Source organism: Lycium barbarum, chromosome 4 (assembly GCF_019175385.1).
Source record: "Lycium barbarum isolate Lr01 chromosome 4, ASM1917538v2, whole genome shotgun sequence".
Classification (NCBI taxonomy): Eukaryota; Viridiplantae; Streptophyta; class Magnoliopsida; order Solanales; family Solanaceae; genus Lycium; species Lycium barbarum.
Window position 1 is genome coordinate 17414486 of NC_083340.1, and position 16199 is coordinate 17430684.

Below are 16199 nucleotides of genomic sequence, written 5' to 3' on the forward strand. Positions count from 1 at the left end.
TACAGTTTTTTTTTTCTTTTTTTTTTTTCTTTTTTTTTGAGTTGAATGTAGATAATGTTTGGCAGCGCTTATGTATGTTTGCCGTAAATTTTTTGATTAGGAATAAGTTTACAACATAAGTTCATCAGGTTCAGAAACTCTTGAAGGAGGAAAAAATGTTTAGGGTGAATGGAGTAATAGAGAGCAATTTGCTAGAAGGCTTTTTGACGTACTACAAAAATTATAATGGAAGTTGCTCCTCCACTCTTGACTCCTCCAATTTAGATAGCTTTGTTTTTCCTTGAACCTCATTGTAACTCGAGAAAATATAATATCAACAAACCTTTTGAATAATCCCTTGATGTATCAACATTGTCTGAGCACGTTATTTTATTTTTATATGCCTGAAAGTCAGACTATATTTAACTACAACATTACTTAAGCAACAAAAATAATTAACACAACACGAAATAGCCAAACCTAAAATTAAGTCTTCTAATAAAACGTGAAGCGCTAAGCAAATAAATTTACTAGATGTATTAGAGCTAAAGTTTTTGAGCGCCTATATATCACCTTTGATTAGGAAGATGTTATATAGAGCTGGGGGTGGAGAGTTTTAAATTGACTATCGTACATGAAATTAATATAACTTCCTCAAGCATTGGTTATTAGAATCTAAAAAAAAAGATTCTATGTTAATAAATGTTGATTGCTCCCTTCCAAGTAAAATCCAAAGGACTATCTGAATTCTGACCATAGATTACCAATAAAGTTAACATATTATTGAGGTTAGTGTTAATAAAGGTTGATTATTCACCTCTCAATAATATTCTAAAAGAAAATCTAATCATAGATTATCCCTCTTTCAAAATGTAATGACCCACATACAAATATGCGCAATTATACATTTTCCTGATCGACTAAAAATAATTACATTCGTTAGTCAAATATATGATACAAAAATATAAACTCATATCCTGCGGAAAAAAAAAAATAGTTATGAGGGACATAAATTAAAGACCAGTAATTGGGCCGCTGGCCAAGTTTAGGCGGCCCAAAATCAAAAGCCCAAAATAATGAAGACAGAGCAGTAAAATATCCATTTTTTGGCCCATAAAAAAGAATCCATTAAACCTCACCACCTTCTCAGGCTAAAACCCTGTGTGTGAAGTGCAGAGCTTTGGTACCTTGAGCTTCAGGTACACTTCTCTTTAATATTATACGGATTATTCTTCTTTTTTTTTTTTTTAAAAAAACATATTATTGTGAAGTTAATCACTTTTTTTCTCAATTTTTTTTAATGGGGTATCAAGATTCCAGAAGTTAGGGTTATATACCATTTGATTAAACTGTTTAAAAGACAACATTTTGTGGTTTTGTTCTCAGGAAAAAAAAAATCCCTTTATTATCTGGATTTGTTACATTGTTTCTTAGATGGGTTTGCAAAAGATTTAACTTTTCATGATTCTTGATTAATTTTTTTTTTTGTCTTATTTGATGTTAAGGGAGTTTTTACTTTGATTAAGCTCAAAATGGGGTGGAAAAGTTATCAGAAACTTATTCATCAGTGGAGAATTCTCAGAGGAGATAATGTAAGTTAATTCAATACTGTTTCCATGGTTGATTCACTTTCTTAATACTTTTGTATCATGCTTCCCTTTTTGTTTTTCCAACAATCAGGTCATGATTATTAGAGGAAAAGATAGAGGCGAGACTGGTGTCGTTAAGCGTGTCGTACGTTCTCAAAATCGTGTAATTGTTGAGGGAAAAAACCTGGTTAGCATTTCTTTGGGCACTTATTTTATATCTCTAAGCATATCTTGTCATAATTTACCCTCTGTTTAAACATCTTTTTATGAGCCAGTTTGTCTGCTTACATGAAACTTACAAAAAGTACCTTATATTAGTTTAGTCCTGCAGACAGAGGCGGACCCAGGATTTTGAGTTCGGGGGTGCTGGACTCAGGAATTTTGAGTTCGGGGGTGCTCTATTAACTATTTATATCTGTTTCCTTTATATTTTCTATACAATTATACACTCCGTGATTAAGTTTAATGGGTGCCGGAGCACCCAAACTTTACACATGGGTCCGCCCCTGCCTGCAGAAGCCTGAAAACTGATTATTTTGGCTTGAAAAGGGAATTTTGATAGTTTGATGTTTTGGTCACCTAAAGCTTCACTGATAGTCTTGTGGAATGATTTTAACAATAAAAACTACTCCTCGTAAGTCTTACAAGTGTAAGATGGCTGTCTCAATAATAGAAGGCATGCTTACCGATCAAAAAAAAAAAAAAAAAAAAAAAAAGGTAAAAGGCATGTTTAGCCTCCTCAACAACTTGTAATTGGTTGGTGAGACTTAAGTGTTGTATATCATCTATTCTAGCTTATCTCTGTATCTACAGTGTCATGTAACTATTTACATCTTCTGGATGCCTTGAATAGAATCAATTACTTCACCAGAAAAAAGAAAAAAAAAATGAATATTCATAAGAGCAACGACTTCCAGAAAATCCTAAACAATCATAACAACTATAGAGAAAAATTAAGACGCTAAACTTGTGCGGGAAAAGCTCATTTGTGTACATATGACTAAGGGTGTGTTTGGTATGACAAAAAACGTTTTCCTATTTTCCGTTGTTTGGCTGCAAAAATATCTTGAAAAAGAAAATGTCTTTGACGCTATAAAAACTAATGTAGATGAGTTGTCTGAATGTTTTGCACAATACTAATAATAGGTCTACATATAAAAACCTTGAACAAGCACTAAACAGTAGATGGTTCGCGAATATTACAAAAGTAAAGGGTAAAGAAAAATGCTACCTGTTAAAAAAACAAAAAAAAAAGGGGGTAAAGAAAAATGTTCTAGTGTTATATATCATAGGTGCTGGTTAATCAGTTAACAGCATATAGTATTGTTACGTTTGTAGATGTGGCAACTCCTGGCAAGAAAAGCTTTAAATTGAATAGCTCACACTTGAGGGAGAACACAGGATATTGAGATGTTAGCAGTCCTATATGATCCAATCAGACGTGATGCGGCCTTCATGACGCTACTCTGTTATGCCATGTTTTCATGTTCTCTCTGGGTTCAAGTGGTGATAGTATCAGCCTTTGTTGTGTGTTCTTTGACTTAAGGTTTAGTGGTAGTGTTGGAGAATGGCTGTAGATTGAAGAATGCTTGGTTCTAATTACCCGATGATATATGAAATCCTAGATCTTAAATTTCAATGTAGTAAATCCTCATTGTGACCGTATTTATAAGATTATGGGATAGACCGAGTATTTTACACCTTTGTCGATTTATGTTGGAGGAATCCACCTCAATATATTAGAACAAGAAACGGAGTTGCTCAAGGTAATTTTGTTGAGATATAGCTGGCTATAGGAGTCTGCTTCGGTAGTAAGAACTAAGAACCTCGAGACAGCCTTTCTGTGGATTGGATTAATAGCGAAACAGCAAGAAGGAATCAGTTGGTGGTGTTTTAGAAAAGTAGCTAGTTTACATTACACTTAATGATAGCTGGATTAAGGAAGAGAGATGTTAATTGACAAAGAAACGCTTCAAGCTATTTTTCTGATGTAACTAATATATTTAGACTCGTGGTTTAAGAGAGATTCTTTATCTAACATGACAAACATTTTGGCCTTAGTTAGACTTTCTAGTTTGTAAAGCTTTATCAGAGGACAAATCACTTTCTTACTTCTTTCAATACCCACTTGGTATTATTCATAAATAAAATTACCTTATTTATCAAAAAACATTTAGTATGTAAAACAGACTCACTGTATTATTTTTGCAGGTCAAGAAACATATTAAACAAGGGCAAGGCCATGAAGGTGGAATATTTACAGTTGAAGCCCCACTGCATGTTTCCAACGTTCAGGTTGTAGATCCAGTCACAGGGTATGGATGTATTTATTTCTCTTTACCTTTTGTTTTTTGCTCTTAGAACATGGTAGCTCATATCTACTTACACAGGAAACCAACGAAGGTCGGAATTAGATACCTGGAGGATGGCTCCAAAGTAAGAGTCTCAAGAGGAATAGGTGCATCAGGTTCTATCATTCCCCGGCCGGAGATCTTAAAAATAAGGAGCACACCAAGGCCTACAGTTGGTAATTGTCAAATACTTTCACATTTACCGGATTATATGTTTCTAAATGAGTATTTTGTTGTGTTCAAATATAGTAAATGCCGAATGGTTCTTCCTTTTTTTTTCTTTTGGGTAGGGGTTAAAAAAAATTCTGCTTAAAAAGAAGAAATGAAAGGTTAAAAATTTAGATAGATTAAGATCAATTGTAGACAACTGCATGATGCAACCTAAATGTATACGAGGTTTCATTTAAGACAAATTGTTGAAAAATGCCTGACAGATCATGGTGCGGTTTGAAAAAACCTAATTTAAATTATATTATATGTCAAAACTTAGATGAAGCGTCAATTTGGAGAGGTCAAGAATATGGTTTTTTCTTCTATTCCTTCCCTTTGCTTACCACGTTCCTTCTATTAAACTTCAAAACTTCGGGGAAAATGTTTTTAGAGTTGGTTCAACCTTTTTTTTTTTTTTTTTTTTTTGGTTGAGAAAATGGTATTGTTGTATTCCTCAGCATTAAGGGTATGCTGGCGACCTCCAAAAAGAAAAAGAAAAAAAAAAAGGGGAAGGGCAAGAGGAAGCTACTTACAAAGATCCTAGGAATTCTACAAGTTGATCTACTTCTTCTATACATTGTTCTTAGCACCAAAAATAAAAAGATACAATACAATTCCCCTTTACTTTATGAATAGAATTGGACCTACCTTCAAAACATCTTTCATTCCTCTCCTTCCATACAGACCACCAAACACAGGCAGGGATAATCCTCCACCACTTCTGATGATTCTTACTTCCCTCTCTTCTCACCCAACAACTCAGTAGATCTGAGGTGTGCTCTTGGTCCAAGTAACCTTTGTGAGGCTAAAAAAGATTGCCCAAATCTGAGCTGTGAATCTGCAGTGAAGAAACAGATGATTGTTCGTTTCCCCCGTTTCATTGCATAGGCAGCATATTGAAACTACAGGTAGCCCCTTTTTCTGGAGCACCTCATGTGTTAGGCAATATCTCGTAGCCACCAGCCAAGCGAAACATTTTACTTTGAGTGGTGCTATGCTTTTCCAGATTTTCCTCCATAAGTGTGGGTTGTCCCTTGCCAGTCCCATAATATCCCTTCTATAAACTCTATTAGCTGAGAACACTCCCATCCCTGTTATGTTTCCATCCCAGCCTGTCAGACTCAGTAGAAATACCTGTAAATCCTTCAAAAGATTTGCCACCCTTTCAACCTCCCAGTCGGTTCAAATACCAATTTAAGATGTTTTGAGTGCTCTGCCCACTCAATTTATGTGTGTTTGGCCAGGTCTGATCATTTCTTTCTTGTTGGATGTTTTTGTTTGGTTGTGCAGCTGGTCCTAAGGATACTCCAATGGATGTTGTTATGGAGAGGACATATGATCCAAAAACAGGAAAAGGCATGCCAGATCTGTAAGGAGATTGTTTTTCTTTAGAGATCTACATATGGAGGTGGTGCAGAAGCTAGTTCCTCACGCATTACTTTATGGTCATTTATTTCATGTAAGAAACTCAGTGTACACTGTTTGGCTTTAGACCAACAGAATTTGCTACGTTCTTTGAAAGTTAGTGTCGATGTTATGGGTACTGAAGTCTGAAAATAAACTCGAGTATGCACAAGGAAATACAAGTTCTTTCTTTTTCCTTTTTGTTGAACGAGTCATCCGGGGATTCTTTTTAATTGGAAACCATGGATACAATGTTAACAAACCTGATACGTACAAATAATTGTAAATGACTTTAACAGATTAATATCAACAGCTTGAATAAAGGCATGCTTGAAATTTTTCGCAGTTCGATACTCGTCGTTAATATCCTGATAAAAAGCTTGAACATTTTAAATGAAACGTGCCCTTTGTTCTTCCTATCTTTGGTTAAATCTTGGAAATTTCCTGGAGGAACCCTCAGAAGATTAAATAGAGAAACACATGAAAACTCAGTAAACCATTGCAGATTTATCCCAACAGGCGGATGCATGGTAGAAAGCCAAATTACTTACTTTTTTGCTCTTTCAGATTTTCCCTTACAGGCGGAGCAAGTATATTACCTACTTGCCCATTGAAATATTTTGTTCGGGCAGAAAGCCTTTTGAATAAAGAGAATTCCGACTACTCGTCAAAAGAAAAACATTGTTCATCTTGGTCTTTCCACGTTTAGAATCACATTTGAGTGCTATCGAACATGAAGCTCACCCAATTATAAGATATTCAAGACGTGTATACAGATGACATGTCACGGATGAAAAAGATGGGATAACATTAACATAACAGTCTACAATGTAACACAGTTATTATCTTAAAAGGTCGAACCACAAAGAAAGATTACCTAAAAAGAAAGAGATCACTTAAAACAGGAAAATAATTTACAGGGAAAGAGCAACAAAATGTTACTCCTCAAAACAAGGACTAGACTTACAGACCCCTCCATCCAGGGACAGTCTGCCCAATATTTCAGCCCCAAGTGGCCACTGTACAGTCAGATGGCGATAGGCAAGCCTCATTCTCTAAAGCAAAATATGATCCATGAAGGTACCTAAGAGAAGGCATCTACCGGTACAGGACAACTTTATACACTCAAAAGGTTCATCAAAATCCGCCAACGTGTTGCCTTGGAGTATTCCCGTATCTTCCAGGTGTCATGTTATTGACAGAAGATGCATTGCTTACACCTGGGCAATCTCTTGCCCAATGTCCAAACTGATGGCATTTATAGCACTCACCGGAAGCACCCCCACTGCTGATCCCTGAAGTTGCCCTATTGCCAAAACCACCTCCATATGCCTGGCTCTGACCACTCATGACGCTTGGACAGTTTGAGGCACTATGGCCCGTTCCACCACAACTATTACAGCTCATATACATGCCTGTAGAAGAACCAGTCGGAGCAAACTGCGAGCCAGTAGGCCGATTTCCCTGCAGTCCACTCTCTCTGCTGATACTGCTATTGCTGCCACCATAGCTTGTAATGGGGTTCATCAGTTCTTTGAGTTTACTCCCAAATCCAGCATTATTAAACCCTGACCTTGGAGTTGCATTATCTGTCATGGGAGGTAGAGTGCTCGATTCCTGCCCATTGATCTTGTCTATCAAGTCCAACAGAAACTTGGTCTCTGATTGGAAGTTCAGCTTCTCAGCTTTGACCACTGTTGACTTAACTCGCTGCTCATCACTAAACATCTCTTCTTTCACTTTCAATTTAAATATAAACTTGTTGAATAAAACATTACGCATGGTTTCTGCAAACCTATCATCATCCTGCTCCTCATATTTTATGAAATACAATTCTTTTGCAGATATACCCATGATCTGGTCACCGCATTCTTGAAATGCAGTAACCCATGTTAAGCCAGTATGGTCCTGAATCTGGAACTGGAGGATGTACCTATATTCACATTCATCAACAGTCTGATCACACCTGTCACACCGCCATTTCCCATCCCCATTATTTGTCACTTTTTTGTTGCACTGTCGATCTCCTATCATGAGGGGACATGCAGTATAGCAAAAATTGTCAACCTTTATAAATGTAACAGTGGCACTTATAGTGATCCAATCTGGTTTCTCAGAAGTGCCCAACCGTTCATCTTTGATTTGAGATATAGTTTTCCGCACATCTGTCCGACCAATGCTGCTGACTTCTCGTGACAGTGACATTGACGGCACGTTCTTTCCCTCCCTTTCAAACCATTCCTTTGTTTTCAGAGCTTCAGGAAAATCTGGTTCGATAAACAACTTGCTTGTAGATATAGTACCTAAAGATTTGCCATTAAAATCATTTACTCTACCAGCTTTGACTGCTAAAACAGGGAAAGCCCCAGAATCACACATATTCTGAAGTGTTTGACCTTCCGCATTGCAGAAATTTCCCCACAAAGTTAATTCAACACTTCTGCCAGACATGTCCTTCAGCTGGAGGGCTCTTTTCTGAGTTTCTGTACCATTTTTCCTCATTATTGAAGTAGATGGACTTATTGAAGACACCACACCAATCACATCTATCACATTGTTGTTCTCCATGGCTTCAATATCACTGATTGGCCGAAAATGAAATTGGTGCTGAGGTATAGTCCTGTCATCCTCAAAACAAGGTTGAACTACAGATGTGGTCTCAAGCATAATTTCATGATCATTTGGAAGGTGATTGAAAGCTTTCTGCGCTGGTCTCAAGCTTCCTTTTGAAATTAGATAAACTCTACCTGGCTCGATCTGGTGGTAAAATTGGTCAGCTACAGAGTTAAAACAGGTCACCCTTATTTCTCCTCCATCAGAATCAAGAAGATCAAAAGAGAATACTTTTCCATCACCCCTTTGATTGTTGTAGTGTCTGAGTTCAGCCTTTGCGGTTACCCTGGCCTTGATAGTCCACCGACCCTGATATGGATTGAGAGCAGCAATTGGAACAATCCTCGGAGGTGCATCATTCTTGGCTATAGGTCCTCTGTTTGAGTACATCGGTGGTGGCTGCTGATAAGAAGACTGAGGAGGCTGCTGATAAGAAGGCTGTGGCGGCCGCACATAATTCACTGGAGCCCGTGAAATCGCAGGACCAGATTCTGCTCTGGGGTAAAGAGGTGCACTTGAACCATATCGTCCAGAGTCCAAATTCCCAACAGAGGGAGTACTGTAAACACTGCTACGGTTTGTCTCTGGAGATTGCACCCCTCCAGTCATATTTGGTCTTGGAGTTGAGACTGAAGTAGCTGAAACAGCAGGAAATGATTGAGAATTTCCACTTACACCGACAAATTGATTGGCGGAAGGCTGCACTTGGGCAGCTGGCCGTGGCACTGGAGGAGTACTACCATCAGTTTTGAGATAATGCTTTGGCTCTCCAATTTGATCACACACCTCAACTAAAACATCCAATTCAATGATAATAATGATCCTGTTTGAAGAATTAGACAGTACATATCAATAAACAGAAACTTAAAACTGCAAGTATGATTCACAAGCATTTACGAAAAGTGAAATACACAAAATCTATATATGCAGTTCCTTCATAGGAAAGTGTAACTGGATATTACTAGTATAGTTGGCTGTTTGCTAGTAATTATCTTTTCAAAGTGTCTCATCATACAAAGGTGCCACACACTCACCTTAGAGGAAGAAAATTAACAATTAGGGTCTAAGAATATACATATAAGATGTGATTCCACTAATCAGAGAGTCTTAGGCTCTTAGCAGTTTATGAAACCAAAATGATATCCAGAAACGTACAAATTTGCATGGGCACTGAATTGCTATTCATGTAAATGCCTATCTAAGTTACCTACACAGTTGCAATCCCGACTGCAGTAGCAAAACTTTGCTAATTGGGCCAATCTACAGACCTAGAAAAAAGATGCAAAATACCAACTGCAGGAGCAAACCATCGTCATTTAAGGAACCCTGTTATAATAGGAAAAAGTTTTCATATATACAGATGTTTAAAACCAAGTTGAGCCTATTCTTGGATTATTATGTTTATAAAGCACCAGATTAGATGAATGAAATAATGCCTATAGCATCCATGATATCATCTTTGTGTTAATTGATCATCTAAAAGAAAGTCTCTCAAAAAGACACCTTTTCTTCTTGTTTCCAATTTCCTTTAACAAAGAAAGTGACAGTCTGAGATAATAACTATTAATTGAGTCAACATTCACGGCACTATCTAAACCATATAAATAGAAAGAAAAGTAGAGAGTAATTACACTCGATTTTGGATGACATTACGAACGAAATCTTTCATCTGAATAATACTTCCTTTCTGAATCTGTTTAGACCTAATTAGTTGATTCTTTTGCGTAGCTAACATCCCTTGCTGTATATACTGTCCATCGGATATCAAAATCCTGTAACGTTCATTAGTATTACTCTGATTCTGAGTGTTAACTAACCGAACATCTGTGATCTGTAACACCGGTTGAAACTCATTTTCTTGCCATTCACCGTTAGATAACATCGGTATCGCTCCTTCCGTTAAGTTTACCGGCGGCATCTTTAACGCCCAAACTGAAAGAGATAGTGGGGGAAAGTGGAGGGGAAGAGGTTTTCGAAACCCTAATGACGGAAGCGGGATAGAAGTTGAGGGTGTGGGCGCGAAAATGAAAATAAAGGAAGAGGTTTTTACTTTTTTGTGATTTGTGAAATGACGGAATTGGCCTTTGCTTCGGTGTTTGAGGCTTCTAAGAGAAGCTTTTCGAATTAAAAAAAAAAAAAAGGGTGGGGACGCTTGTAGATTTTGATGGAAGGTTCTAAAGAATGGAGTAATTGCAAAGGAAGTCACTTAGGTTTTTTATGTTTGTCAAGAGAATTTTTTACTTTTTTTCTGGAAAATTATTTTAATTTATTTAGGAATCAGTGTTTGGCCATGAAAATTCTATGAAGTTATAATTGAAATTTGAAAAAACACCTAAACCTTGTTTTTACTTTTTTTTTTTCTACTTCCAATACATTCAAACAATTAAATATTTTTTACAAAAATTATAATCAGATACAACTCCATCTTTAACTCCAACTTCAAAATTCCAAATAAAGTGAAAAATATTTGGTTTCATGGCCATACGCCTACTTAGACTATCAAGTTAAAAACAAAGCAATTGAACCACAAAAATAATTATTCTAGCACACAGGCGGATTTGGAGTGCGGGATCCGAACACCCTAGGCAAAAAATTACAGATAGATTTTCTTTTGTTTCTGCATATATATCAATTTGAGTACTCTGAACAACATGCAAAAGGCTAACTCAATATGTTCAAAATATTCCCAATGTCTAGGGTTGGATTCTCAGCAACAACATTAATTTTTAACTTTATTCTAGATTGATAGTACATTTTAGAGGGCTAACACATTTACATTTTTATTTTTTGAACCCTAAATTAAAATTTTAAATACACCACTGCTAGCCCAATAGGCCGTTGCGATTTAGTTAATCTCCTAGTGTGGAAAATAATGACCATGAATTTACTTCTTAAAAGATAAACCTAAAAGTGAAAAGAGGTGAGAACTCTAGTCAAAGCTAGCTGTATTCTTGGTTTGGTGTAATTGTCTAATGAGCAACACTTGGAGACTTGGTTTGGTATAATTGTATTGATGCATATAATTAGAGGAGGTGATATATTTTGTGAGATTATCTTTAACTATCTAACACACACAAAAATTCTTCCAAAATTTGAACTACATGTGTCTAATTGAACCACTTTATCATGTGTTAGTTCGAGTGTCTAAATAAAATCGTGCGTGCATTAAGACTTATTTTAACTAATCAAGCTAAAGCTCTCATGTAAGTGATCATTGATGAGAAACATATATCTATACGACTAATTAAGTGCGATTTTGGTGTAACCATTTTTTTGGATTTCGTCACATTTCTTACTTCCGAATAATTAACACGCAACAATGAAATATGTATTTGGGCACCCTTTATTGGTTTGGTTGCACAAATCGTATTTATGCAATATGATCAAACTTACGTCTAGAACAATAAAACTTCCACTAAGTCAGTCCCATATCAACACCACAATTCATTATAGTTTGCTAGCTTTCTGAACACTTCCCATGGCTTTGACTCTCTGTCTCAGAACAAATTTTTGAGTCTTTCCTGTTGAAGTTTTTGGCAAATCATCAAAAATTACAGTCCTAGGAGCCATGTAATGCGGCAAACGATCACGGCAATGCTTGATGATCTCATTAGCACTGGCATTGCATTCATCTTTCAGTTTAACAAACGCACAGGGTGTCTCACCCCAGTGATCATCTGGTCTTCCCACTACAGCAGCTTCAAGAACAGCTGGATGACTAAAGATTACAGACTCCACTTCGATTGTACTAATGTTTTCTCCACCAGATATAATGATGTCCTTCGAACGATCCTTTAATTCTATGTAACCATCAGGATGCTTCACAGCCAAGTCCCCACTTCGAAACCAACCCCCTCTAAAAGAATCTTCTGTGGCTTTGAGATCCTTTAAGTAACCATTCATCACAGTGTTTCCTCTAATCATTACCTCGCCCATTGTATTTGCATCAGAGGGTACACTCTTCATTGATTCAGGATCCTTTACGTCTATTTCCTCCAAGCCAAGATGGTTCACTCCTTGACGCGCCTGAATCTTAGCCTGCTCATAAGGTGACAGAGAGTTCCACTCTGGTTTCCAAGCACAAACAGTTGCTGGACCATAGGTTTCTGTTAGACCATATCCGTGAGTTACATTGAAACCAAGCTCCTTCATCTTAAGTAGAACTTGAGGTGGAGGTGGTGCACCACCTGTCATAACATTTACTGTCCTTGGGAGTGGTCTTTGGACACTTCGTGGTGCATTTATTATCATGTTCAAAACCGTAGGTGCACCAGCCATGTTAGTCACTTCGTGCTGAACTATGCTATCGAAAATCCCTTCTTCGGTGACACTTCTCAAGCAAATGTTCGTGCCACCCTGTGCTGCCACAGCCCAGGTAAGACACCATCCATTGCAATGAAACATTGGAAGGGTCCATAAGTAGACAGGCATCGAAGTCATTTCAGCGAGAATAACTGCAGCCAGAGAGTTAAGATATGCCCCTCTGTGACTATAGAGGACCCCTTTTGGTCTCGATGTTGTCCCTGAGGTATAATTGAGAGCAATAGCATCACATTCATCATTTGGCCATACTATCTCAAAATTAGGTTCTCCAGTAGCTAAAAAGGACTCATACTCCAGAATTTCTGGAGCCAAGCTCCTCTTGTTATTACTGGATAACTGACTCTCTCTATCAGAGATCAGAATTAGATGGGGCAACATGACACTTGTCTTTGACAGAATTTCTAATGCACCCTTAGCAATATCGAGCAACAGGTAATCTACAAATATGATTTTGGCATCTGAATGTCTAAGTAACACAGAGACCATTGCTGAATCATGACGAGTATTAAGTGCACAAAGAACTGCCCCGGCCATTGGTACTCCAAAATGTAGCTCATACATTGCAGGAATATTTGGAGCCAACGCTGCAACCTGCTCAGAACAAAAGATGGGATCTGAATGAGAGCTCATTTCCTTCTTGGTAAAAATATAAGAAAAGCTAGCTAACGTTAAGCATCTAGATAACTCAAACAAGAATGACTACGTGGTCGAGAGCCAAATGCTTATCTGCTCCCAAGATATGTTATCTTGTGAACGGTGTTACATGGATTTGCCACTGACACCTAAGTCATAATGCCACATCCTTTTTTTGAACAAGCCTTTTGTGTAAAATTTGTCATCTTTAGTCTGAGTTCATAATTTAATAACTGACCGCAGCAGTGGAGCCAGGATTTCCGCCGAGGGGGTTTAAAATATAAAAAAGTAAACATACGAAGAAGCCTAAGGGAGTTCAACATCTACTATATATACATAAAAAATAATTTTAACCTTGTAAAAACAGTGTTTTTTTCCGCCGAGGGGGTTCGGATGAACACCCTCGGCTCTATGTGGCTCCGCCACTGACTGACCGTATCATTGATAAAAAGAAAAGTGTAGCACGTACTCGATGTGGATGTCTGTAAGTATCCAACATTGGTATATACGCTTTTTTTAATTAATTTATAGTGTAGTTTGAAGAATTTGCACGAAGTAACCATATCCATGTCACATCTCTTTGATGTAGTTACATCAACATAAATGAGAATTTATGTAACAGTAGAAGTTGACTTCAAAGAATACTGAGCTTGTACATTTTTCTGCCAACATGGTTGAAATAGTACAAGGTAAACGAATGCACTATGAGGGAGGGTGTCTTGTTATGGTTTATAAAGTAGAAAATGGGTTAATTAAAGGCCAATTACTTCTGCCTTCTAGGGAAGGGTTATCTACCTTATCTGATGCATAGAGCAGGAACATAAAGAGAGAATCAACTCATCATAGATGTATTCAAAATAAAATACAAATTATCTCACCACCTAAGAGGGAGAAGAAAGAGGAAAAGCATATCCTACATTGCTATATCGCCTCCAAAACCCCCTTTCCCAATAGCCCTAAAGAAGTGACACACATCACATTGAGGCACTTGTATCCTTTTCCCTCAATAATTCTAAAGAAGTGGCATATATTACATTTCATGTCTTAGCTGCACTTCATCGCAATCCTACATTGGAAAAGGGTTAACATAAAGAAGGCATTTTCTTGACAATGTCAACTAAAGAAGAAATCGAGGTTAGCTACGTTTCTATCCGTTGGACATAGATCCAGTTTTTCACTTTTTTAGATTCCTTGGAATTTCTTTTTCGTGTTCCTGGTGGTATCAAAACACCGGCATGTCTGAATATCTTATCTGTCTCGCTAGGAAAATGAATATCTCTAGAAAAGATTTTAAGTTCAATTCGTTTTTTTTTTCTCCACCCGGACCAACCCACCGACTCGGCTTCTTAGATTTAAAATTAGGTCTAAAGATTCTTTTGCTTCTTGTCCAAATAGCTTATCCATGCTCCATCCCACAAATTTGATACTTTTCTGATTAATCTGGTGGATTCCTCTATATCTTACACTAAGTACAATGATTCTCAACAATTTGATTTGTTTAGTATCAAAGACAAACTTACATTACCTAAAACAAAATATAAAAGAACATGCTGATTAGACATGCACCAGAGATCGACAAATATAATATAAAGAAAGCGTGCAATCCACCAAATGCAGCCAGAAAATAATCTATTATATTACACTAATCTCTAGATTAACTTATCTTCACTTTTCAAAGTTACCAACACAAACAAAGACCAGATATGAATAAAAACTACTCCCTCCATTGCGTTCCGTCCCAAATTAAGTGTCTTACTGACGGAGCCAGAATTTTCACCAAGGGATATAAAGAGTAAACAAATGAAGAAGGGAGTTCAACATCTACTATATATACATAAAAAATAATTTTAACCTTGTATATACAGGGTAATTTTCACCGAAGGGGGTTCCTTAGCCACCACCTAGCTGCGCTCTTGCTTCCTTTTTGGTCAGTCTCAAAAAGGCTGTCTTTTTCTATATTTAGTAAGTTAACAATTCAAATATCTCATATGTCAAGTTTATATTTTAGTACATTACACACATCTTTAATTTAGGACCGCAAGATTCAAAAGTCTCTAACACCCAAGTATGTGGCCCAGTGGTCAATGAAGTGGATTGAGCACTATAAGGTCTCAGGTCAATTCCCAACCGAGACAAACACTCGGTGATTTCTTCCCATCTATTCTAGCCTTTGCGAATAGAGTTACCTGGTAATTGTTGTTGGTGGGACCAAGGGCGGAGCTAGCCCTTCGGGTGTAGATTCAGCTGAACCTAGGCTCCGCTTCTAGGTGGGAGGTGGCAGGTATCCCGTGAAATTAGTGCCGAGGTGCGCGCAAGTGGTCCCGACACCACGGTTATCAAGGAAAAAAAAAGTTATTCAAAATTCTTTTTTTATTTCTTAAATTTTGTGCTCAAGACACCTAACTTGGGACGGAAGAAGTATCTTTTTACGCTTTTTCCCCCAATCATGGAGCAAAAAGATGCATATATATATATATACACATACCAATTAAAAATTGCAACTTTAAAGCGGTAAGAATTGAAATTAATGTAACAGTAGTACCGTAACAAATTTAAGTAGGGGAGAGAAGGACATACGACGTGGCCACGAGAAATTCCGAGGTGGGTAAGAGCAGAAGCAATTCGGAGACACCTATCACGGGTTTCTCTCCACGTAAACTTGATATTACCGTGAATAATTGAGAGCCTATCACTATACACCATTGCTGATCTTTCCAAGAAACTTATAGGACTCAGTGGCACATAATTTGCTGAGCATTTCACCGTGCCCTCCATTTTCATATGTCGGAATTTGCAGATTAGGTGAAATGTTTTAAGGTTTCTACAACATAATATGGGTTCCTATTCGATATATAAATGGTAGAGGCATCACGTGGTTAGGAAAAAGTAGATAAGTTGTATTAGTATACATATTTAGAGCCTGTTTGGATGGGCTTAACAGCTTATAAGCTAAAAAAAATAAGTTGGGGTAGTCTAACTTATTTTTTTTGGCTTATAAGCTGAAAACAGCTTATAAGCTGCTTTAGATAAGCTAAGTCAAATGAGCCCAATTATTTTTTTGAGCTTATTTTAAGCACAAAATGACTTTAAGCTGGCC

The 16199-nt window shown here is 37.2% G+C and overlaps 3 protein-coding genes across 3 annotated transcripts; 1 reads left to right on the forward strand and 2 right to left on the reverse strand.

Annotated features, from left to right (window-relative positions):
* The first annotated feature begins 1097 nt into the window (after positions 1-1097).
* Positions 1098-5734, forward strand: LOC132635423 (uncharacterized). Its single transcript, XM_060351804.1, has 6 exons — positions 1098-1178; positions 1485-1571; positions 1660-1755; positions 3780-3883; positions 3959-4095; positions 5420-5734. Exons 2-6 carry the CDS (start codon positions 1512-1514, stop codon positions 5500-5502), a joined length of 480 nt encoding a protein of 159 aa, XP_060207787.1. The 5' UTR covers positions 1098-1178; positions 1485-1511; the 3' UTR covers positions 5503-5734.
* A 588-nt stretch (positions 5735-6322) lies between these two features.
* On the reverse strand, positions 6323-10187 carry LOC132635419 (replication protein A 70 kDa DNA-binding subunit A-like). Its single transcript, XM_060351801.1, has 2 exons — positions 9778-10187; positions 6323-8969 (listed from the first exon to the last, which is right to left on the reverse strand). The coding sequence occupies exons 1-2, from the start codon at positions 10062-10064 to the stop codon at positions 6671-6673; spliced, it is 2586 nt and encodes an 861-aa protein (XP_060207784.1). The 5' UTR covers positions 10065-10187; the 3' UTR covers positions 6323-6670.
* Positions 10188-11360: 1173 nt separating this feature from the next.
* LOC132635421 (butanoate--CoA ligase AAE1-like) lies at positions 11361-15962 on the reverse strand. Its single transcript, XM_060351802.1, has 2 exons — positions 15680-15962; positions 11361-13060 (listed from the first exon to the last, which is right to left on the reverse strand). Exons 1-2 carry the CDS (start codon positions 15881-15883, stop codon positions 11594-11596), a joined length of 1671 nt encoding a protein of 556 aa, XP_060207785.1. The 5' UTR covers positions 15884-15962; the 3' UTR covers positions 11361-11593.
* Between the last annotated feature and the right edge of the window lie 237 nt (positions 15963-16199).